We start from the raw sequence: 25,664 nt of genomic DNA, 5'->3' as shown, positions 1-25,664 counted from the left end.
AAATCTTTCAGCTATTACCAGCAGTTGGCTACCTTACCAGCAGCTCAAGTGATTTTGTAAAATTGTCACAATTTCATTGAATGTCTTGCTTGCTGGCTTTTCAGGGGTCACTAAGCTGCATAAGAGACAGAACGTTCATGCACCCATTAAGCTCAGAAGCGTGGGGCTTTCTTTTGTACAACCATGTTGTTAACCTTACAGCATAGTTCAACCCTCTCAATATACAACTCTCAGCCTTCATTAGCACTATTGAATTTGTCAACTTTCCTGACTGAAGCTATTGCCATGTTATTTTCACTTTAACTTTGCTAGTTGCACTTCTTTCACTGTGTACTATGCTGTACTCACACTTCCTTTTGTTAGCGTCTGTGACGGCCTTCTCTGTACTCTTTAGCTCTTTCCTCTTGCTGTTTCGCCCCATTATTGTTGGTGCAGTTGGTGATCATTTCTGACATTCAGGTTCATACTTATCGCCCATTTGTTGTGTCTTTGCAACTACATATCAATTAAATAAAAGCACGCACACAAGAGTTGGCTTTAACGGGTGCATTCACATTGCAATGAGAGAGAGAGAGAGAGAGAGAGAGAGAGAGAGAGAACAATGTGCATGCATAGACAACAGATCAATACCTATGCATAGATAACAGATCATACATAGCGCTAATGGGAGTCTTCGCTCTAAAATAGATCAATACATTACAACTATAATATAAAAATCTGTCCAGTCCCACTTTGAATACATTGAAAGTCTCCATCTCCAACAATTTCATCGTACAGAATTCCAAAGGTTCATGATCTGTTAAGAGGAAAAAATTCCCTCCGAGCTCTGTGTGAAGGTCCACCCAGGTTATGAACACCTGACTTACATGCTCAACCTTTAAACATGAATGAGCATTTGGGAGATGGTAAGGATGGATTTGCCAGCTACCGATAAAATGCTGGCACTTTCTGCCATGTGGAACTCGGATTGGAGCCAGGCTATGAAAAGTTAACAGAAGCCTACTGTTATCTGTTAAAGGCCTGTATTCTAAGACTATACCTCATCCTCTGCTGTGTGGGAACTCAGATCGTGGCCACAGGTTATGAACAGTTTGCAGAAACAGAAACCTGTTGTTAACCTGGGGAAGGCCTGTATTCTAAAACCCCTACCTCTAGACTCTGGGTTACGGGGTAAAGATCCTTCTCTACCAAAGGAGGTGTAAGGTGCTCCTTCCCTCCACTATCCTGCAGGTCACCCTCGGGTAAATTGTAGCACCTGCTTAGCCCCCACTCTCAGGTTCACGTGAAGTCATGGGAGCAGGTGGTGGATGGTCGTATGAGAACAAGTCCTGGTTATACAACCACTGACGCCAGGCAGACAATCTCTGAAGAGTATTGTTGATGGCTGGGGTCACCCTTCTTGTAAAGACACTGCCCAGAAGAAGGCAACGGCAAACCACTTCTGTAGAAAAATTTGCCAAGATCAATCATGGTCGTGGATAGACCATGATCGCCTACATCTTATGATGTAGTGGTTAGCACAATATTTTACAGTACAGCAGACCCAGGTTCCATTCCTGCCGCTTACTATAAGGAGCTTGTTTATTCTCTCTGAGATTGTGTGGGCTTCCTCCAAGTGCTTCGGTTTCCTCCCAAAGTCCAGAGATGTATCAGATGGTAGGTTAATTGGTAATCGTAAATTGTTCCATGATTAGGTTAGAATTAAATCAGGCGATTGCTGAGTAGCTTAGCTCAAAGGGCCAGAAAAGCTGATTCCATGCTACATCTCAATAAATAAATAATGAACAATGGAATATCTAGACTCTTCCATGATGGGGCACACCTTTCAGACCTACCTTGTCAATCCTCCTCCCTTAAAGCCTCTCAATAAGGTCATCTCTCATTCTTCTAAACTACAATAAATCTGAGTACCATAGGTACCATTTGCTGCACCTTTGTTCATAAGAAAACCCTCTTCATCCAAGGAATCAACCTGATGAACCTTCTGTGAATTGACTCACAGTATGTCAATGAATTAGGTTTTAATGAAGGTGCAGCAACTTTTTGAAGCGGGATTGTTAGAGGAAATCTGTGGTTTTTATAAACAGAGGCATGACAATATAAAGAAAATAAGTTACGATAAACCCTTATAAGAGACAGATTAAATGCCAGTTGGAGAACCTTGAGCTGTTCCTGTGCAATAGAAGTTAAAGCCCTGAGAGACTGACGAGAGAAGAGCCCTGGGTAAAAGTTTTAGTCATGGTTGGGAGACTGCTGATGCAGGGGTTGTTCTCCTGAAAGAACATTAACTTGGGATTTTGTGGATATGAAGGATGATATATTTCTACTGGATGGAGCATTTGGGAACATAACCGAGATTTTCAAATGGAATAGTTATCCCCAGTTCACTCCCCCACCCCCACCGTGTGTGCATTTTAGAGTGTTTCTTTTTTATATTTTACAATAACATTATTTTAAACACCACGAAGTTCATAAGAGTTTATCTTTCTTGTCCAGTGTGCCCCTTATGTAAGGAGACCGTGGCATGAATGTGATCCCAGAAGTGTGGCAGGCAGTCAGATCAGATAGATTCTCCCTGGCATCCTGCTGGCTGAATGAGGAACAGACCAAAGAGGAGGTTTCCTCCACCCCTCACCCTCACCAGTTCACACCCTTCTACCAACCACACTGCGCATGTCCTGAGAGTGACTGATGGGATAGTTCAAAGACAGCTGTAGTCTATAAACATGGGACATTGCAGCTGGGATTTTGCTCTAAATGTAATGCCTCTTTTTCGCCTTGTTTAAACTGAAGGATTGCTAGTCCAGTTCAGTGGGATCAGGTGATGGGTGTATTGGAATGAGTGTGCTTAGGATGGGAGAATCAGAGTTTGTAGGAATTGACAGTCTCCCTTTTCCTTTCAATCGTTCAACATTAAGCAAGAGTTGCCTGCCAAAGTTGGCCAAGATCCCATTAGAAAACATAAGAAAGAGGAACAGCCCAATCAGCTGTCAGGCCTGCACCACCAGCTAGTCGTGGCCTTGCTGATGTTGACCTCAATGTGACTTCTCCACTCTCTACATACTCCCTGAATCCATTCCAGTTCAAATAGCTGTCAGTGTCCTTTTTGGATAAATCACTGCTCCCATCCCTCCTCATCTCTGTAGAGTATAATTCCTCCAGATATATTCTTCCTCACCTCCAATTTTCAGCAGTGATCCCTTACTCTGAAATTCTACCCTCTACTTAGAGTCACAAAGTCATACAGCACTGAAACAAGCCTCTCGGCCACAGAGGCGGCGCTATAGCCCCAGCAGAAATTGCAATAGCACCAGCGTAGCACCACTAAGAAATTAACTGAAATTTCACATACAAATTGCAGCTGCTTTGCTTTTTTTGTACAGTTTTGAATACAGCTTGTTTCTCCAGTTGATCTAGTGAAATAGCGCCCCCAATTACCATAGCACCCTTGCAGCAATAAAGTTATAAACTCTGTCAGGTCCACTCTACACTTCTGTGCCCAAGAAAATCCTGAACATATGAGAGCTGTGGTTGAGCCTATAGCAAGGACAGACAGTGAATGACACAGTGTAATTTCTAGCTCCAATGGGACCCTACCGCGATGCATTTATAGATTTATACAAACTAATCTGCATATCACTGAGTCTACCTGTGACATCTGCCTCATGCAAACAGAGTTTCTCTTGCCTCAGATGCCTCAAAAACTACCTAAGGAATAGCAGCGGCGATGCTCAGAACAGCAACTTGGCTCTGTTGGCCATAAACAGCCGGAGGACCAAAGCACCTGACCTCCAGAAAATCATTGATGCTTTTGCCACTAATCACAACAGACGGATTGTGTCTCTCTGAAAACATCAATGGTGAGTGCAGTTAATTTTTTTTAAAAATTTGGGCCAAGACTAATGCTAATTATTATTATTATTTTGTGGTGAATACCCCATAGTCCTTATGTTTCCTGCAAATCCTAAACTATTACGTTTACCACTATTAAGCCTACTGGTTTTGCTGAGACTTCCAAGCGGTGATTCTGTTGATTTTTGTTTTAAATTCAGTAGCTGAATTAATTGAGGTATTGCATAGTTACAGTACGATTTGTCCAACTCCTGGTAAAGCCCTACATCTGTTGTTTGCGTTATTTGACTTTAATAACGGTGTATGCTTTGGCATTGTCTGTCTATGTAATGCGAATAGTAGTGGACATTATGGGTTAGTGCTGTGCTTTTCAGATGAAAAGCACGCATTTGACGCTGTTTGCGGGATTGGTGTGTGATTCACGTTGTGCACTGTGGGTTGGATGCTCTGTTGGTTTGTTTGTTTATGCACTGTGTAGCCCGGGTTGTCTCTGATGCTGCTGATACTGTCACAGTTCACTTCTATATTATATTTATCAATTACTGTTGCTTGTGCATCAACAGAGGCATTTATAGTAGGCACATAATGCTTGAAACTGACTTTTGAACGCCATGCGTCTGGGCTTGTAAATACATATTACCATAGAGTACATCCCTCAGCACCATCACTGAATGATTCAGCACCACTGTAGCACCAGCAAGAAAAAATCTCTGGCGCCGCCACTGCTCGGCCATCCAGTCTATGTCAACCCTCAAGCACCCATTTACACTAATCCTACACTAGATCCCAATTTATTCTCTCCTCACTCCCAACAAACTTGCTCAGATTCCATAACTCATCTCCACTCTAGAGATAATTTACTCTACCAGTTAAACAACCACCTTGTACATCTTTGAGATGTGGGAGGGCACATGTGTATATAGCTTGGGAGCCTTAAACCTTTGCAAAGTACTGTAGTAATTTTATATATTGGACTGTACTGCTGCTGCATAGAAAAAGTCATGACCTATGTGATGATAAACCTGATTCTGAAATGGGTCTTAATTGTTTACTGGGTGTGGGAAGGGAGCAGGGAGAGGAGAATCATGGTTGGGAAAAGGGGAATGGGAGAGGGGAGGGAGCAGGAAGCAGCAGAGAGACATTCTGTACTGATCAATAAACCAATTGTTTGGATCAAATGACCCTGCCTACCGTCTCAGGGCTGGGTGGGTCTGCACGCGTGCCATCTCCCCATTCCTGGCACTCCTTCTCTGACTCCTGTCCCACACCTCTCCCATGGCGCTCCACCCTCACCATTCACAATGTCCTTCACTCCTCTCAGATTTTCAAACTTGATCTCCGCTCCACATTGACAAATACAGAGCTGTGTAAAGGTCTTAGGCTCCCTATTATATATATACACAGTATGTGACTAAGACTTTTTCAGTACTATATATATAGCTAAGAATCCTTCCTCTCTCTAGTTTCTATTGGCGTTTCTGTAACACTGAGTTTTCACAAGATGGGGTTGCTAGCCCCATGCCCAAGCTTCCTCCTTTTGCAGTTTGTGACTGAATCTTACAAACTGCAGAAGACGGAGTGACTAATCACAAACTGTATATAATCGTGGTGCAGTGTCCCCACCTGCTAGCCATCTACCATCAGGGTAAGTGTTTCCCAGTCTCAGGGCGGGGCTGTACAGATCACTCAAGGGATTGTGTTGAGGTGCGATTGCACAGGCTGCTAGTGGCCCTTGTCGATGCATAGAAATGCTGTAGCAAAATCCAAGCCAAAGAATAAATCCTGACGCCGCAGAGTGCAAGCATTGACCTCTGCTCTAATCTTCTGATTAAGGACTGAGAGAAGTTTTAATTTCATTGACAGTTGCAGAGATATAAGATGGAATGCTCCCATCAGTTTAATCAGTATCTAGTCCACTCTTCAACTTCCCAGTGGAAATCCAAACCATTGCTTCTGTATTATTTCAGAAGATAATCGCTTCCCAATAGGTTGGAGACTGCATGTGCTGAAATATGCAGCAGAACAAAACCTGCAGGAGGAACTCAGCAGATCGAGGTGGGCTGAGGGATGGATACTCAACGTTAGAGGTTGCTGCACTGCATCAGGACTGAGAGTGCAGAGGGAAGAGAGCCAGTAACACAGGATGAGAGGCAGGGGTGAGGCAGAGGTTTGTCAGTGACAGATGGCATCAACTAAAGAAGCTGGTAGAGTAGAGCCAGGGGGAGAGGTGAGATATAAAGATAGGCTGGGGGTGATTTGTGAAATTGGATAAGGTAGATGGAGCCAGGTAGGAGAAGGTGGGGGGGGGGCGGTGGAGAATATAGACTGAGTCTGGTGGGCAATCGGTGCAAACAGACAAGGGAAATAAAAGAAAGAAAGAAAATTGGACAGCTGGGAAAAGTAATGACAGAGACTATAATTTGATAAATGGAACCAGAAAAGGGAGAGATGACTGGGGGGATGGTGTTGGGGAATAGTAAGGGTAGGCAAAATAGGATGTTTGATTGCCTGTAGAATGTAGAAACTGGGGGAAGTTGATAGGACTACATCATGGACTTACACTCATTGGTCACTTTATTAGGTACTCCTGTGCACCTGTTCGTTAACGCAAATCAGGCAATCACGTGGCAGCAACTTAATGCGTGAGAGCATGCAGACGTGGTCAAGAAGTTCAGTTGTTGATCGGACCAAACATCAGAATGGGGAAAAATGTGATCTGAGTGATGTTGACTGTGGAATAATTGTTGGTGCCAGATGGGGTGGTTTGAGAAACTGCTGAACTCCTGAGATTTTCAGGCACGACGGTCTCCAGAGTTTACAGAGAATGGTGCGGAGAACAAAAAGCATCTAATGAGCGGCAGTTCTGTGGGTGAATGGGCCGTGTTAATGAGAGAGGTCAGAGGAGAATGGCCAGACTGGTTCAAGCTGACAGGAAGGGAACAGTAACTCAAATATCCACACGTTACAACAGTGGTGTGCAGAAGAGCATCTCTGAACATATAACATGTCGAACCTTGAAGTGGATGGGTTACAGCAGCAGAAGACCATGAACATACACTCACTGGCTACTTTATTAGATACAGAAATTACTTAATAAAGTAGTCGCTAAGTGTGTATTGAACAGAAAGGGACCCATTGGCACAAGATATATCATTCAAGCTAATCTTATTTTCCAACCTTTTCAATCCATGTACATGTCCAACTATGTTTTAAGTTTGTTAATGTACCTGACTCAACCACCTCCCCTGGCAGCTCATTCCATGTGTATGCCATTCGTTGTGGGAAAAAGTTGACTCTCAGCCCTCGACTGAATCTTTCCCCGTCACCTTAAGCCTACTGTATACCCTCTAATTGTTGGCTCCCTAACTCTGGGATAAAGATTAGGAGCATGCACCCTGTCTTTGCCCCTTATGATTTTATGCATCTCTCTAAGATCTCCTGTCAGTCTCCCACACTTCAAGGAACAAATTCCTAGGCTGTCCAGCCATTCCCAATAACTCAGTCCCTCAAATCTTGGCAACATCCTTTTCTGTTTATTGACGTCTTTCCCACAGCAGGGCATCCAACACCAAGCACAATATTCCAAGTGCAGTCTTGCCATTGTCCTGTATAACGGTACTGGTGAACAGAAACAAATGGGACTAATGTAGATGGGTGCTTGATGAAGGAAGTCATCAAATGTCCAATAATGATGACATTAAAAGTATAGAGCAACTGAAGAAACCCAGTGAGTGAAGGATGAGATTATCCCACCTTCTCCATATTATCCTCATTTCCTTTCCTTGGGATTTCAGCCACTTGGAGTGAGTTAAATGCTGGACCCATAGGTGACAATAATGTTTCACAGACATTTCAGAGATGAACCTTCCTGAGGGAGTTAAATTCACTCTGCTGATAGCAACTAGATAGCAACAGTGCAGCAAAAGATCTCCCTATTCATCAGTGTTGTGTGGGGTGGGGGGGACATGGTGAAAATTGTTAGTTGACATCCTGTGGCCTCAGATCTGAAGTGTGACTCGGAACAGGGGAAGGGACAGGGCATTGAAGGTTTACGCAAGGAGGTGGTAGGATAGGGGATTTGGCACGGGATTCTTTATCCACCATTTTGTCCAGCATCACACTACAATGTAACCATGCACAGGAGTGGTATTTGGACAAGTCTGAGTGACTCCTTCATCTGAAAGGTGAAAATGGAAAACCAAAATGGATAAAACAGCACCATTTGAATTAGTAAATTGAAAGGGACCCTTTGGCCCAACTCATCCATGCTGACAAGGTGCCCACGTAAACCAGTCCCATTTACTGACCAAGGTGCTCACCAGTGCTAGTTCCATTTGCTCATACTTTGGCCCATATCCCTCTAAACCCTTCCAATCCATGTACTCACCCAAATGTCTTTTCAACGTCATTTTTGTAGCTGCTTCAATTACTTTCTCAGACCACGACATTATTACAAGCTGGCAACCACGTCCATCAAACACCAGTTTGAACTAATCCCATTTTATTCTCTCCACATTCCCACCTTAGCCTACCTTTCCTACCACCTACCACCCCTTCCCCACCTGAATCCACCTGCCCATCATCCATCCCTTTTCTGACTCTGCTCAGCAACTTCCAGTGTTCCACATCCAGAAGGTGTCACCTGCCAGAATGCATGGTGTTGAAATGCAGCTCCTCCAATCTGGAGACGTGGGCATTGATTTGCGAGACTGGCACTTACTCTCCTGTGATGAAGGCTGCCCATGTTCATCCACCTGTCTGGTACAGACGGATGTAATTCTTTGTCCCACTGCATAGCAGCCTTTAATGAACTCACTAACGTGTTCATGATGCTTCAGGTGATAGGTGCAAGTCAGGGCAGAGTATAGAACACAGAACAGTGTCCACGGTGTCTGAGCTGAACATACCAAGTTAACCATGATGCCACCATGCACAGGGTAAAATAGAGACACAAGAGGCTGCAGAGGTTGGAATCTGAAGGAAAGGTAAACTGCTGGTTTAGGATGAGTATATTATAGGCATGCTATGTTGGTGCTGAAGCTTGGCGACACTTGCAGGCTGCCCCAAGCACATCCACAAGCTGTGCTGGTTGTTCAATATATTTCACTGTATGTTTCGATGTTGCAATGCATATGTGACAAATAAACTTAATCGTATTTTATAAAGCTAATACAATGAAATCAGCAAATTCAGTAGCATCTATGTGGGAGGCAAAGAGGTGGTTGACTTTCAGGTGAAGAGCCTGCATTGGGACGACAAGCCAGTGTACAGAAAAGGGAGGCAGGTTCAGGCGGAGGCTGGCAGATGATAGGTGGAAAAAAGAGAAAAATAGACAGGTGGAGCCCCGAGGAAATGGGAAGGGTGGAGACAGAAGCTTATAGGTGTAAGGAAAGAGTTAAATTTGATTTCTCCTTGGTACATGCTAAAATGTGTAAGACGAAATGATGTCAGCTTGGAATGCAGTAATGGTCTGTTTTCCCGCTTACTGACCAATGTTTTGTCTCTATTTTGAATGAACATCAGATACCAGTAAAGAATTTTTTTGCCTCCTTGCACACCTGCTTTCTCTATTTTTAAGTTGTGTGTGTTTAAGCCAAAGGTTGCGAGAGATAAAAAGGAGTCCTGAAGGGTATAAAAAGGGACAATTAGTTTATGCAAGTGGAAAATCTCCTCTTAGGCTGGGACACAATTGGAGCTAAGAGCTAGAGATAGAGATAGAGATAGAGATAGAGATATCGGGAGAGAGAGAGAGAAAGAGAGAGAGAGAGAGAGACTGGAAAGGCTATTGGTCAATTGCAGTTCCCTCCAGCTGTATATTGTATGGCGTGCATAGGTATTATTTTGTCTCTTTTAATATATAATTTTAATAAAATATCTTTAATATGTGCACAGTGCCTTCTTTTTTTCCAAGTATCTTAAAACTAATCAGGAAACTCCAAAACTTGGGCCGCAATACCCTCTTGTGCAATTGGACCCTGAATTTTCTCACTTGCAGACCCCAGTGTGTTTGGAAAAGCGTCTCCTCCAGAATCTCTACCAGCACAGGAGCACCACAGGAATGTGTGCTTGTTCCCACTCTACTCGCTTTACACCTATGACTGTGTGGCGAAGTACAACTTCAACATCATATGCAAGTTTGCTGACGCTGCCACTGTTGTGGGCTGTATCGAAGGTGGTGATGAATCAACATACAGGAGGGAGAATGAAAACTTGGCTGAGTGGTGTAATAACAACAACCTCTCACTCAATGTCAATAAGACCAAGAAACTGATTGTAGACTTTAGGAAAGGGAAACCAAAGGTCCATGAGCCAGTTCTCATCGGAGGATCAGAGGTGCAGAGAGTAGAAACTTTAAATTTCTGGGAGCCACTATCTCAGAGAACCAGCCCTCCAACAATCATATAAATATAAATGCAAAGAAAGCACGACAGTGCCTCTACTTCTCCAGGAGTCTGCAGAAATTCAGTACGTCATCAAAAACCTTAGCAAACTTCTATAGATGTGTGGTGGCAAGAGTGTTGACTGGCTGCATTATGGCCTGGTATGGAAACATCAATGCCTTTGAGTGGGAACTCCTACAAAACGTTGTGGATTTGGCCCTGTATATCATGGATAAAACCCTCCCAACCATTGAGCACATCTACATGAATCATTGTTGTAGAAAAGCAGCATCCATCATCAAAGATCCTCATCACCCAGCCCATGCTCTTTTCTCACTGCTGCCATCAGGTAGAAGGTACAAGTGCCTCAGTACTCACACCACTGGGTTCAAGAACAGTTACTACCCCTCAACCATCAGGCTCCTGAACAAAAGGAGATAACTACGCTCATTCTATTTCTGGTGTTCCCACAACTGATGGTCTCACTTTAAAGTCTCTTTATTGTGTTATTTCACATTCGTCAATTACTACTATTCATTTATATTTGTAGGTGCACAGTTTGATGTTCAGTGATCCTGTTTACAGTTACTGTTCTATAGATTTGTTAAGTATGCCCGCAGGAAAAAGAGCCTCAGGGTTGTATGTGGTGACAATAAAATAAAGGCATCCGTTAGTCTTGCGAGACCATGGATCTGTGCCTAGAAAGTCTTCACTCTCCAGGGCGCAGGCCTGGGCAAGGTTGTATGGAAGACCGGCAGTTGCCCATGCTGCAGGTCTCCCCTCTCCACGACACCGGTGTTGTCCAAGGGAAGGGCATTAGGACCCATACAGCTTGGCACCAGTGTCATCGCAGAGTAATGTTTGATTAAGTACCTTGCTCAAGGACACAACACATTCCCTCGGCCAGGGCTCGAACTCACCACCTTCAGGTAGCTAGTCCAATGCCTTAACCACTTGGCCACATGCCCATAAATAAATTTTATCTGATAAATCTGGTAATAAATTTTACTTTGAACTTTGAAATACCTCTTGCTGTGGAATTAGAAAACAACTAGGAGGGCTGGCTGGTGGCGCAATGACATCAACGCCGGACTCTGGAACGGAGGTTACCGGGTTCGAACCCAGCTGAGGCCGCTCCTGAGTACACTTTACGGGTTGAGTGTCAAGATCACAACTTGACCTCGTAAAATAAAGGGGAAATACTGCAAAATGTCTGTGAGAGGAGTGGCGTGCCACACAATCTCTCTCTCTCGCTCCGCGCCTTGTAAAAGCATGAAAAAGACATCGTCCCGCCAACATCGCACACGCACGGATGGACGCACGCAGATGCACACGCGCACACACATGCCAAAAAAAAAGAACTAGGGACAAAACTTATAAAATATTTTTTGTTAGTAGAGGTAATAGATGGAACCAGATAGGGGAGAGGTGACAGTTGGATATCACCAAGTGGAGAGGGGAAAGTAAGGATGATCTAAAACAGGAGAAATCTATTGGTGTGGGTAATGCGCAGAGAGAATCAAGTGGGGAAGAGTGATGGGTATACTGTAGGTGAAAGGGGTGGAGGTGGGATGGGAAAGGTGAACGGTAGGAGAGAGAACTTGTGTCAACTGGGAGAGAAAGGAACTGAAATTGGAAAATATATTGTCCATGCCACTGGGTTGTTGGTTACCCAAGTGAAAGATGAGGCACTGTTCTTCTAGTTTGATCTGAGTCTCACCCAGTGGAAGAGGCAATGGAGAGACAGATCAGCGTAGGAACAAAACTATTAACAAAATTATTGGGTAGGATCTGCTCTCATTTTCCCTAGATTATTCAGTATTTTTGTCACTGCACTCCCAGCTTTTCATCCATCAGCTGGAAGCCACTGCATCTTCCAAGAGTGGTGATATTGTATATTTATTGTATATACGTTCAGTAGCCACTGTACTAGTTACCTCCTGTATCTAATAATGTGGTCACTGAGTGTATATTTGTGCTCTCCTCCTCTCGTCGCCCATCCTGACAGTTGGAGCCAGTCTGGTCATTTTCTTCTGACCTCTCTCATTGACAAGGCACAGAACTGACACTCACTGGATGCTTTTTTTTTTGTTTTTCACACCATTCTCTGTAAACTCTAGAGACCATTGTGCATGAAAACGCCAGGCGATCAGCAATTTCTGAGATACTCAAACCACCCAGTCTCACAGCAGCAATCATTCCACAGCCAAGGTCACTTATATCACATTTCTTCCCCATTCTGGTGTTTGGTCTGAACAACATCTGAACCTCTTGACCATGTCTGCAAGCTTTTATGCATTGAATTGCTGCCACATAATTGGCTGATTAAATATTGCATTAATGAGCAGATGTGCAGCTGTACCTAATATAGTGGCCACTGAGTACACATTACAGTATGGTGGCCTTTTCCCTGTAGAATAATGGCTTGCTCAGTGATCTCTAGGGACTGGAATACCAAACACCTCCTCTGTTCCCCCAGATAAAACAGCAAGAACCATGCTGGGTGCTTTATTATTGTTGTATTTTATTCTCTTTATCTTGTTTTCCAACCCCATTTATGTAACCACTAAATTAACAGCATGACCCTCAATTCCCAAGACAGTTATATCAGTCCATATTAAGCCTGGCCTGGTATAGTGTAGTGGGAGAGTACTGAGGGATTTTTGTACATGAATGGGCTTTTGGCTGTAGCAGGGAAAATTTACTGTGCTCAGAATTCACCGCTACTGTGAAGCAGAACAAATAAATACAAGGCGTCTTAATTTTTGCATTGATACAGACAAAACACTTTATATTGGAAGCCATTGGGTCTTCATGGAAGGGAAGATCAGTGACCTGTTCCTAGTTACCAGAAGGGAGCTTTTAAGGTGATGAGGCCACTGATATCTGCATATCATAATGGGACTGCGCCTGTCACCGATAGCAGAGCCCCCGCTTTTGTGGCTGTTCTGGACCTTCTCACTGGAACTTCATGTGTTTAAACTGGGAGGTGCAACGAAATCTGGCATCCGGAGACCTGGAGCACAACAGATACGGCAGACACGGGCAGGTGTAGTGTTGCCTCTTCCCGGAGAACGGAACCTGTGGTGGTAAAGACAGGCAACGTCAGCTACAAATCTAGGTTATAACAGAAGACATAGCAAGACAGTTCATGGGACTAATCCTTCTATGTATTCATCCGGTCAGACGTGAGCCTAGACATAAGGAACCCTGGTGCAGATCCTGCGACCAATTCCCATATAGACCAAGTATAAGACCGTCTGGAGACACAAGGGACTGCAGATGCTGAAATCTGGAGTAACAAATAGCTGGAAGAACTCAGTGTGTCAAGCAGCATCTGTGGTAGGAAAGGAATCATTGATGTTTCAGGTTGAAACTCTGCACCAGGGCTGAGGGTGGAGAGGCGAGATGGCCAGCATAAAGTGAGAAGGATTCGAAGGCAATTGGTGGACAGAGGAGAGGCATGAAATGGTGTGCCTTCTGGTATTGATTGGCAGTACAAATGACACTGTCACTGGTTCTGGTACTGACCCCTGAAACAGACGTATCAATCATTAATATACTGAGTCACAGTATATGGAGCCTTAATATACTGATCGTGGTACTGAGCCCCAAGTATATTGACCGTAGTACTAAGACCCCATTTATTTACTGTGGTAATGTCCCTGGTATTAAGCTCCAGTACACTGGCTCTGAACTTAGAGCACTGACCACAGAGACATGGTGAAAGAAAGCAGGACAGGCAACTCAACAGCCCAGGGGATAGAATCTTCAAGCATGATGGGAGAGATGTAAAAGAACTATAGAACACTAATGATTGTATTATGGAGGTAATGAAGGAAGATATCCAAGAGCGCCCTGCATAAGAACTGAAGAACAAAATGGTTGTCGGGGTAAGGGGGCTGTGGGGTTTATTCTCTTCTGCAAGTATGCTACATGCATCCTGCTGGTTAGTAGGAGACAGGGATGGACAAATTGCAGAGAGATGTATGTGTGATAAGGTTACAGCAATAGGGGATTTCAGCTTCTCCAGTATTTACAAGGATCGCTTTAGTGCAAAAAGTCAACGAGGAGGTGGAATTTTTAAAGTGCTTTCAGAAGAGTTTTACTCGGCAGTACACAGGGAAGGTGCAGAGCAGCACCTAATCGTAAAGAGGATGGCTGGGCAAGTGGGAGAGTATTTTGCAGCCAGTGACCATAAATTTAAAGATGGTTATGGAGATGGATAAGAATTGACTGGAAATGAAGGCCCTGAAACAGATGAAATTTGATTTCAATATCACAAGACAGAACCTGGCAAAAGTAGACTAAGAACAGTGACTTGCAGGGAGGTCTAACCAGATAAGCGAGAGTCAGTGAAATGTGAAATGATGATGGTTCAGGATGGTTTAGGGCCATTAAAGTGAAAGGTATGGACAGCAAATACAAGGGAAACCTGGTTGTCAAGTACTAAATAAATTAAAAAAGGAAGATAATGCTGATATGAAGAGCTGGAAACAGGAGAGTTCCTTCAGGGGTATAGAAGGTGCAGGAAGGTTATTTAAAATGAAATTAGAAGGGCAAACAGGCATGAAATATTACTAGCTGAGAAGACTTGTTGGGCTGAAAAGGCTTGTTACCATTCTGTGTCTCTAAATAAAATTAAATAAAATTATTTTGGATATATTCTGACGGAAAATCTATTAGAATGTACATGGGAATTTGCACTATTGGAGATCATGTTTTTTATAAAAGTTTTTAACCAAAGAATGTTTTTTTCAGAATTCAATTATAGTTCTAACCTTTGCCCTGACCAAGTTTATCCCTGAACTCACAACACTGAAAGCAGATAGTTCGGTCATTGAAATCAATGCTGTTTGTAGAATTTTTCTATGTCCAAGCTATTTCCTATGTTATGGCACTACTGACTGTATTTCAAAAGTGTTGCCTGTAGCATATTTTGGGATGTCCTTAGGCTAAGAGAAAAGTTATATAAATATCACAAGGAATGGGTTATTGTGTAGTTTTATTTATAAACAAAAAGCCAAAGAATTTATCCCACCAAAGGGTTTCAGCCCAAAACGTTGACTGTACTGTTTTTCGAGGTGCTGCCTGACCTGCTGAGTTCCTCCAGCATTTTGTGTGTGTTGCTCGGATTTCCAGCATCTGCAGATTTTCTCTTGTTTGGGATTTGTCCCACCTAAGCTCTGACGGTATGGCATAGAAAAACTGCCCCAATTCTCAAGAAACAAATACAAGTCAGTGTTGCAAAGCTGCTATGGAAATAGTAAAGTCTGGCATAAGATAGCTGTGGGAAAAGGCTTCTTTAACTACTGAAACTGCAATGTGGGTGAGGAGTGGTTTCTATATTGAAACCATCATAGAGAAACTGTGTACTAAATGGGCAAGAAAATTCAGGTCAGTGGATTAATGCAATTAACGTGATCCTTGTAGTTCAATAATGCCCCAGTCACAGTTCAGGAACAGGGTCCTGGCTCAGAACAATATGGCTAATTGTAACATTATCTTAGATAGTGAGGTTCAGTGATACAGTTCATGGTTGTCCTTCATTCTCTTCCCCTTCTGCCTCCATCTCCTCCTCACATTGGACTTGGACTGGACTTTGTTGACCCTAATGCATCATTAATGAGGTAGAACAGCAGAATCCAACCTTGTGACTGAAGGGATGACACTTATCTCCTTCCTGTCCCTGTGGAGTGCACATTCGCAGTCCACGTAGCCATAGACTGACAGCACAGCAGGAACCCGGGCCGCACTGTACATCCCGATCACAAGCCTGTGAAGAGAGAGAGGTACAGTTACAGTACAACGCCCGATTACGGGTAAGCATTGCACAAAGGACTGTCAAAACTTATCAAATAGTGACATTTGGAATATTGATTCCCTCTTTCATATGAGTTAACTTTAAACTCAGTGTGCCTGAACATTCTGTCAGATTCTGCGTCCCTGCACCAGTTTCTAAATCCAAACCACTTTCACTCCCTTGACATTTACTGTATGTTTCTACCTTACCCTTGCCTCTATCTTTCTCTCGTAAGTTTCCCCCCTCCACACTTCTCCCAAAGGTGTTTGCTTGAATTCAGCTGTCCCTTTGTCCCTTCAGATGATCTGCAAAGATGACCCATTCATCACTGATGTGAATATGTGTGCACTTGGGGGGCGGGGGTTGAGAGATTTTCATCTGTCATCTAATGTTGGATCTCAGGTTGAGATTGTCAAGAAGAACATAGTAATTACACAGCAATTGGTAAGCAAAGAAAGAAAAAAAAATCATCTTTCACGTTGTGACTAGCTTTTATGGGAGTCTCAGTTGTTATGGATCGTTTGGGCCAAAAGCCCTGTTTCTGGACCACTATATGACTCTATGACATCTTATTGCTTCCCAGCATTGCTGTCCATTTCTATTAACTTCTGCTCTGATCTCAGTGGTTGACCCTTGATCATTTTTCCATTGCCAGTGAGCAGATGAGAACTCTTTCCCCTGGTGTGTGCTGACCTGCCTTTGAACATCCTGGTGGCCATATGATGCTAGAGTTTTTGTCCAATCATATAACTGGTTTTCTATCATTTGATGTACAAAATAGCTCAGACATGAGGTAAGTAGAGCCTACCTTGGTGAGTTGTCATAGTCAGAGAGAGGTAGATCACAGAAACAGGCCCTTCGGTCCATCAACTCCATTCTGATCGTTAAAATCATCCATTTACATTAATCCCATATTTTATACTGCCTGCGATCTCAACTCTCTCCAGGTTCTGCCATCCTCCTATACACTTGGGGCAATTTACAGAGCCCAATTAATCTACCAACCTACATGTTTTTGGGATGTGGGAGGAAATGGGAACACTTGGAAGCGACCCATGGGGCTACAAAGAGAAAATGCAGACTTCACATGGACAGTACCTGAGCTTGGGATTGAAACATAGCTGTAAGGAATCATAGACACAACATCTCCTGTTTCTCCTGAGAAAGTACGCATGCCATGGTTCAGACACTCGATCCCAAAATTCCATTTTCTACAAGAAATCTATTTAATTTTCAGATAAACAGATCTTTAACTCAAGTATGTTCTTGCATTCTATATAAGATCACATGGCATGAATTTCCTTATATCTCATTTCACAATAAGACTATAAGATATAGGAGCAGAATTAGGCCATTCAACCCATTGTGTCTGCTCCCCCATTCCATCATGGCTGATCCCAGATCCCACTCATCCCCATACACCTGCCTTCTTGCCATATCCTTTGATGCCCTGACCGCCATAAATATACCTGCGGACTTGGCCTCCGCCGCAGTCTGTGGCAGAGCATTCCACAAATTCACTACTCTATGGCTTAAAAAAAATTCCTCCTTACCTCTGTTCTAAAAGCTCACCCCTCAATTTTTAGTTCTGGATACCCCCACCACAGGAAACATCCTCTGCATATCCACCCTTTCTAGTCCTTTCAACATTCGAGGTTTCAATGAGATCCCCACGCATTCTTCTAAATTTCAGCGAGTACAGGCCCAAACCCGCCAAACACTCCTCATATGTTAACCCCTTTGTTCCCGGAATCATCATCATGCTCCTCTTCTGGACTCCGTGCATGTATTGTTTTGTGCTTGATATTGTGTGGTGTATGAGATGGAATATTATAATATAAGGAATATTATTTGAAATGAAAGGGAAAATCAAAATTGTAGTTTAGATTGACAGCAGTATTGAAAGTGTACAAAGACTTTCAATAGTTTGAAGAACAGGACAAAAATATATCTTTAATTACTTTGAGCAGAGGAGAAATTCAGCTTCAGTTGCTAGAATCATATAAGTGAGATTATTGCTTATTTGCTGGACATTTCCTCTTGACATTCAGTGCAATTAAGTTCAATAGAGGAGATGATTATGTCCAATGACCAATAGCCTCGCAGTCTTCTGAGCTAGTAACAATGATGTCTTTCTGTCCCTTACAGGATAATTCTCAGTGTCCTCTGTAAACTCGTATAGAAAATGACGCAGTTAAATACAAGGCTGGTGTAGGAGGCAATGCTTCATATTCCTGGAACACCGGCACTTGTCCTGTGGGAGGTGATGCATATTCAAGATGGACGAGTTACACCTGAACAGAACTGGGACCACCGTTAGCAACTGTTGTTTGGTAGAGTTTAAAGATATCCAGCAGGGATTGGGAAACCAGAAAGTAGCTGAAAGAAACACTGACGAGATCACAAGGGAGAGCAAAATACATTGAAGAGGAATTAGCAGTATCACAAACATTGCAATGGTGATTGAGGAAAATAGCAAAACTGAAAAAAAAGATGGATATTAAATTTCATGCACGTGTTAATGTCCTTTCGGTAACAATGAAGTTTACAAAGATCTCTAGTTAAAGTGAAAGTGTGTGTATGAATAAACTGTTCAACCTTTGGAATGGTGGGGGACCATTTCACCTCCTGCCATCTTATTTTGGAGTTTCAGGTAAAGGCTATCAAAATGAACTTAGAAATTGTTTGACAAAGAGGGAGAAATTGACTTTTTCCTACCTGTTCCTAGTATTGCCCACCTTTTACACTGACTCCCGCACTGACCTCAGTAGTTGTTGTTCTCACGTTTTTCCAGTGCCAGTCACCTTCAGCTATAAATTGTCACATCGGCTGAAACACAGTTGCTTTAAAGGTTTAGCCTATTCAAGGTCAGAGATAGCAATAATATATATTGATCACCAAATGTTCAACTTTGATAGAGAAGGATGAAGAGGCCTGAGGTGACAGAATTTATTAAGGTTAACATTATATAACTAAATAGGATATTTTTACACAAATAACAAATGCTAGAGTAGAAAAAGCCCTAAGCTAACAGGGAAAAATGTAATGGGAAGGATAATACAGGAGGGGAAATGTGTCTTAGATTTGGCTTTTCAATCATCATCCCTAATTTTGGATGGGTGGGGTTTATGAGTGAGTTAGGACTCATTGTCATGATCTAGTGGTCTAGGATTCCCTGGATACAAATACAAAGTAGTTTCAGATCACTTGTAGGAAAAACCGTACCATTTAAGGTTTATTCCTTAAAAGGGCCAAAGGGCAATAATAATTGAAAAGGGAGTCAAAAACTGGTCATTTGTCTTGCAAAATAAATAAAAGGAAGAATGAAACAAAGAGAGAAATAATATGGTAAATGTCATAAGGAGTTTGGAGATTAGCAGAGTAAGGGGATATTATGACGAAGAAGTTCGGGGACAGTCCAGAGATGTTAGCAGAGTTAAGACAATGGCCTACTCATGCTCCTGAGATCCAATCATTGGTGAGAAGCAAAATTTAGTTAATAACCAGAAAGTCTTGGAAAAGAGAGGGAACTGAACTTAATATTGGAGCCAACATTCAGTTATGAAAAATTATTAACATGCAACAGTACATTGAAATGTAAAATATTTAGAGAGCATATATGCCTGGAAATATGCCTGTGGTTTGTACTACACTTCCAAAACTTACTTCCATTGAAAGGACAGCTTCTACCATGTACCACATTTTTGTGTGGGATTCGTCGGTCGTGGTCAACCATGGATACTGCGCCTCTGGTAGTCACTGGAAGTGGCCTTTCCAGGGCATAAGCCAGGGCAGAGTTGATATGGAGATCTGTCTGTTGCCCATGCAGTGGGATTCCATGGTTAATGAGCCCCATCTGCCCGGAGCAACTGGTTTTAAGGCTCAGTGGCCCGCCTTTGCCCCTTCTCCTGTCAGTGAGAACAGCTCCGCCGGGCATAAGAACTATTCCACACGTGAAGACCAGGAATTGGACTTGGTTGTCAGAGGCTGTTTGAAATGCACACCATGAAGAGCATTTGTTTAGCAGTGGGAGCTCATCCCCACTACAACCCTTCAGCTATGACTACCTTTGAACCACACTATCTTGACAACCACATCATGGTTGCCAATTAAGAGTGAGTTTCCAGGAAATATAGCTTACAATGCTAGCAAGGGAAAAGGTGCAAGCCTACATAAATCACCACATTGAAAGAAAGTAAATAGTTGTAACATTAAATGATTGTAATATTAAACAGTAAATGGTTGTAATATTAAACAGGTAATGTGAAGGCTGTACTGAAAAAGGAAAGGGAAGTTATGGACAGGAGTTTGACAGTTTGTGAAGATTAATAAACAGTTAGCAGTACTGATTAGCATATTCTGGATGGGGTCCTTGTAGACTGGTGGAGAGGAAAAAGCAGAAATAACAGAGAATTCACTGAGGAATTTTCAAAGCGCATTTAGATTGGGAATAATTCCAGAGATCTATGTGTTGAGAAACATATCAGAAACTATAAACTATCAGTAAAATAAACTTTAATTTGGAAAGCCATGTGTAAATCGAAGATAGTTTACATGCCTTTGCTAAAGGCAAATAGTGTCAGACCAAATTAACGCCATAGCCTAAGAAGATAGCTGAAGAAATGCAATATAATCTATGGTCATGCTTCTATTTGCAGAAAACTTGTAAAATGCCAATTTGAAGGTTTGTTCAAAAGATGGAAGCCAATGAAATTAAATGAACTTGGATGGATAAGGATTTTTGTTTTGGCAGGAAGCAAAGAAGACATAGAGTAGATGCTTGCTGACTGACAAGTCCTCCCTCAAGAATTTATTTAGTGTTCTTTGTTTCTACATCTTCTCAGAGACATATGTAGGGAGCTGGATTTTAGGTGTTTGAAAAATAGAACTCCAGTAACAGAATTAGCATACAGAGGCCAAGAACACTGATATTGAGACATGAGTTTAAATTCACACCGCAGCACATAGAATTTTAATTTTTATGCAATAGGTTCAAGTTCAGGTTCAAATTTAAGTTCAAGATCAAGTTTATTATCATTTCAACCATATACACATATAAATAAAGGCATCCGTTAGTCTCGCGAGACCATAGATCTGCACCTGGAAAGTCTTCACTCTCCAAGGCGCAGGCCTGGGCAAGGTTGTATGGGAGACTGGCAGTTGCCCATGCTGCAAGTCTCCCCTCTCCACGACACCAATGTTGTCCAAGGGAAGGGCATTAGGACCCATACAGCTTGGCACCAGTGTCGTCGCAGAGCACTGTGTGATTAAGTGCCTTGCTCAAGGACACAACACGCTGGGGCTCAAACTCATGACCTTCAGATCGCTAGTCGAACGCCTTAACCACTTGGCCACGTGCCCATACAATATACCACCAAATGAAACAATATTCTTCCAGACCAAGGCACACAACACAATACATTTACCTCACACACAACACATAAAGTGATATTACCACAAATAAATTAACAAATAATAGGGTGCATTTACATCACAAGTTAAGAAGTAAACCTGCACTGCATATGTGGCGAGGCCTGGTGGTAGCGGGTGTTCAATAGTTTCACAGCCTGGGGGAAGAAGCAGTTTCCCATCCTAACAGTTCATGTCTTAATGCCTGTACCTCCTGCCAGATGGTACGAGAGTAAAAAGATTGTTGGACAAATGGGAGGTATCACTGCCAATGCTAAGGGTGATGTGTATGCAATGCTCCTGGTAAGTATCTTGGATGGGTGGAAGAGAGACGCCAATGATTCTCTCATCAGTCTTTGCAAACCCTTGTAGGGTCTTGCAGTCAGATGTTTTGCAAACCCTTTACCATATAGTGACGCAGCTGGTCAGTACACTCTCAATGGTGCTCCGGTAAAAATTGGTTTGAATGGGGGAGGGGAGGGAAAACCTCAATCTCCTCAGGACGTGGAGATGCTACTGTGCTCTCTTTTCTAAAGAGGTGATGTTGAGGGACCAGCTGAGATTGTCCCTCAACATCTGGAAACAACTATGCGAAATTCTGCAGATGCTAAAAATCCAAAGCAACATACACAAACTGCTGGAGGAACTCAGCAGGTCAGGCAACATCTCTGGAAATGAATAAACAGTAAATGCTTCAGGCTGAGACTCCTCTTCAGAACTGGAAAGGAAGCGGGAAGACACCAGAATAAAAAGGTGTGGGGGTGGGGGGAAGAAGATAGCTAAAGGCTGATAGGTGAAGCCAGGTGGGTGGGAAAGGTAAAAGGCTGGAGAGGAAGGAATCTAATAGGAGAGGGGAGTGGACCATAGGAGAAAGGGGAGGAAGAGGGGACCCAGGGGGAGTTGATAGGCAGGTGAGAGGGGATGGGCCACAGTGAGGAATAGAAGAGGGGAGGAGGAGGATCTGGAATACAAGGCTAAGGACTGTGAATGAAGGATTACTGTGTTAATATAAAAGGTCATCAAATGTCTTCACAGAATGAACTTTACCCTCCTTTACCAGTCAGACCCATGTGTGGCCCCAGAACTACCATATAAATTTGACTCCTACTTGAGATGATTCTTACATTGAGTCAGAATGAGTTGAATTGTTCCTGTGTTGTAACTTACACAATATTATTTCATAGATTATAACTTGCAGCATTTATATAAAATGATATTAAACAATATGGAGCAGACAAGGGGAAAGACAGTAGTGATTTTTGAGATAATTCAGTTGCCCTGGATGACAGCAATTTAATATTGCTCCTCCTAAATATGTCTATCCTTCTTTTCTCTGTTCTGTCTCTTAAGCATACATATACTCTCATCTAACTCAATCTCTCTGACTATCTCACTGTTTTCTCCCTCTCTCAAAAACACACAGATATCACAAGCATTCATACACACACACCAACACACTTCTAGATACTTGTAGAATATATCCACACACAGAGACATAGATTTCAACACACTGATATTCATTCCCAATCTGTACTGCCACATGCCTCTGTGACAACCCATACACACAGATGCATGCATTGACATACCTGTGCACACTCGAACATGCACACAGATACATACAAACAAGCATGCGTGTACCCTCAGGGAAAATCACACAACACACAAAATCCACAGACCCACTGCCTCTATGTCTATGCCTTCTCCCAGTCAAACACAATCTATGCTTTCTGTCTCATTTTCTCTCTCTTTCTCACACGGTCAATATTTGTTGCCAGAATTATGAAATTAGAATGACAGTAGATGGAATAACTTTGTTCATTTTTATCCATTGTTTCGCTTAGGCTGTCATTTCACAAAGGATGTCCACCTCAGACTCTCACCTGTCTTTTCTTGGTTAAATTCACACCCTCCACTGCAGCTGCTGGTATTTCCTGAATTCATCTTGGACTGCCAGTGTTTTTGATCTTTTTTTTTAAACCCTTCTTACTTTTACAGATCATTCGCTCCCCTGGTCAGCTCCTGCCTGGCACCTGCTTTGGTAAATACTGTTTAAGTCTGGCTTGAGTTTCAACATCTGCACTGCCACATTTCTGACCCTTGACAGCTGATTGTTCAAAGAGAATGAGATCACACTTGTAGAAAGAAGGATTCAAGCTAACACTGCAATGTGGCTAAGAGACATTCACATTTCAGGAGCAAAGACCATTTGAAATATATGGAAGTAAAATTCCAAAACAGCAGCATTCTGAAATTAATTTATAAACCATTACTCTTCTGTAAGCAACTGTTAAGTAATATTTTGAAGAATTTCTAATTTATTTCCAATGAATATTGTAAACACAGTATCAGCATCTAAAGATGGAACAGGTGGATTAATGTTACTGGTGTCGTCTGTTTTGAATTTGCATCACGTCAGTAGACCTTTGAAACCTGGTAACATTGCTGCACTTCCCTTTCAAGAGTATAGGTTGTTAAATTCTTCACTGAACATATATAATTTATCTTTTAAGCGATCCATTTGCACAAACTTAAGGTATAATTCTTCTCACACCCATCAAGTTCTGAAACCACACACAACTTTTTTAAAGATACCTTTTTAAAGCTAATCACAATTTCACAAAAAGGCTGGCATCAGCAGCTAATTATGATGTTCAATGGGATTATTATTTAACAAATATAAATGATCTGACTGCAGAATTGAAAAAGGACTCCAGAAAATACTAGCAAATTGTATAATAATTTTATTATAAGCCTTATTTAATAAACTGCAGTTATTTTTCCTAAATCACAAATATACAAATTAATTAATTTGCTATACAATAATTTATTCTCTGTTATAATTGTTTTGTGAACAAAGTAGACTTACCCCTGTAATAACAATACTTTGGCTGAAATTTAGCAAAAGCAGGAAAGTTAGGAGGAGCAGAATTTTCATACTGAATCCCAACGATGTGAAGAGCTTTGTCTGAACAGTGTTGCGTGCCTGGCTCAGTCAATCTGTAGAGCTGGATTGCACGATACCTCTGAATCAGACAGTGATCTCCAGGAACTGTGCCCTCCCACTTCAGTCCCTGCTCCTGAAATCTGCTGAAGCTGTAACAACCTGATAGTGAAGGATGTCCATCACAGCCTTTCTCTTTCTATCATTTGCTTCATCTCAGTTTCTCTTTTCCTATTTCATTTTCCTTTCTTTCTACCTGTTTCAGTTCTTATTGTCCTTTCACTACCTTTTGCTTGCTCTCCTTCATTCTTATACTACATTCTTTTTCTGTCTCTTTTTTTCTCTATTTCATTTTCTTCTTTTCTTTCTATATCTGTCGATAGATCCACCAGTTTCTAACTCAGTTTTTGTATTTTTTCTTTGTTTTTCTCACTCTTTCTTTCTCTATTTTTTCTTTCTCTCTGTACCCCCATCTCTCTCCCTTTCAGTACTTTCCTCTTTATCTGACTCCTTCTCCTTAGTTTCACTCCTTTCTTGACTTTTGAAAACTATGACAATCTCGCTACACCTTAGATTATGCAGATATAAAGGACTTCAGGGCAATATATCGGTTTTGAGGACATGAGAAGAGAACTTAGGAAAATAAAACAAAATATCAGCAATTAATGACATTGAAGAATAATGGATGGGCTTAAAAGTTGTTCAGCAGCCCATTACGATACATATTCTGTAAAAACTGGACACATAAATCATAACCACATACATACAAGGAAGGAAAAGTAGATACCCCAAGTAAATCCATGATAGGGAGAGAATGTCAAGCTAAAACCCAAAGAAATTGCAAGTCAGAAAAGTAATCTGGAAGCCAAAGAGGAAAGATGAAAATAAATTATCAAAGAGTGTAAAACTGCAAAATTGTCCACAGACTGAAAGCGTACATAAGGGGGACAAAACCAGAAGAGAGTGTAAATGCTGGAATCTGAAACAATAACGAACCTGCTGATGGAGCTTACCATGTCATGCAATATCTCTGGGAGGAAAAGAATTACCAAAATTTCGGGTCAAAACTCTGCATTGGGACCTGAATAACTAATAATAAAATGTTAGCAAGTTTTTTCTTTAACTATTTAGAATAAATTTGATAGCTTTTAAATATCATTGCAGGACCAAGGTTCCTGTGGCACCCTACCCAAAGCCTGCCTCACACTGTTGCCTAGTTATAACTCATCAACCACATAGTTGTATCAGTATCTTAAACTCTACTTCTGGAATTCATCCT

General features: G+C 42.1%; 1 protein-coding gene across 1 annotated transcript; it reads right to left on the bottom strand.

Annotated features, from left to right (window-relative positions):
• Positions 1 to 13,190: 13,190 nt before the first annotated feature.
• prok1 (prokineticin 1) lies at positions 13,191 to 24,379 on the bottom strand. The gene is made up of 3 exons (XM_072277649.1): positions 24,311 to 24,379; positions 15,883 to 16,008; positions 13,191 to 13,313 (listed from the first exon to the last, which is right to left on the bottom strand). The coding sequence occupies exons 1-3, from the start codon at positions 24,377 to 24,379 to the stop codon at positions 13,191 to 13,193; spliced, it is 318 nt and encodes a 105-aa protein (XP_072133750.1).
• Between the last annotated feature and the right edge of the window lie 1,285 nt (positions 24,380 to 25,664).

Source organism: Mobula birostris, chromosome 14 (assembly GCF_030028105.1).
Source record: "Mobula birostris isolate sMobBir1 chromosome 14, sMobBir1.hap1, whole genome shotgun sequence".
NCBI classification, from domain to species: Eukaryota; Metazoa; Chordata; class Chondrichthyes; order Myliobatiformes; family Myliobatidae; genus Mobula; species Mobula birostris.
This window is presented reverse-complemented; position numbering and strand designations above follow the sequence as displayed.

Coding starts and splice junctions, on each gene's coding strand:
- prok1 (XM_072277649.1), bottom strand. CDS start 24,379: ATGAAAATTCTGCTCCTCCTAACTTTCCTGCTTTTGCTAAATTTCAGC. Junction 16,009..24,310: donor AAAGTATTGTTATTACAGGG/GTAAGTCTACTT, acceptor CTCTCTTCACAG/GCTTGTGATCGGGATGTACA. Junction 13,314..15,882: donor GTCATCCCTTCAGTCACAAG/GTTGGATTCTGC, acceptor TTACCACCACAG/GTTCCGTTCTCCGGGAAGAG.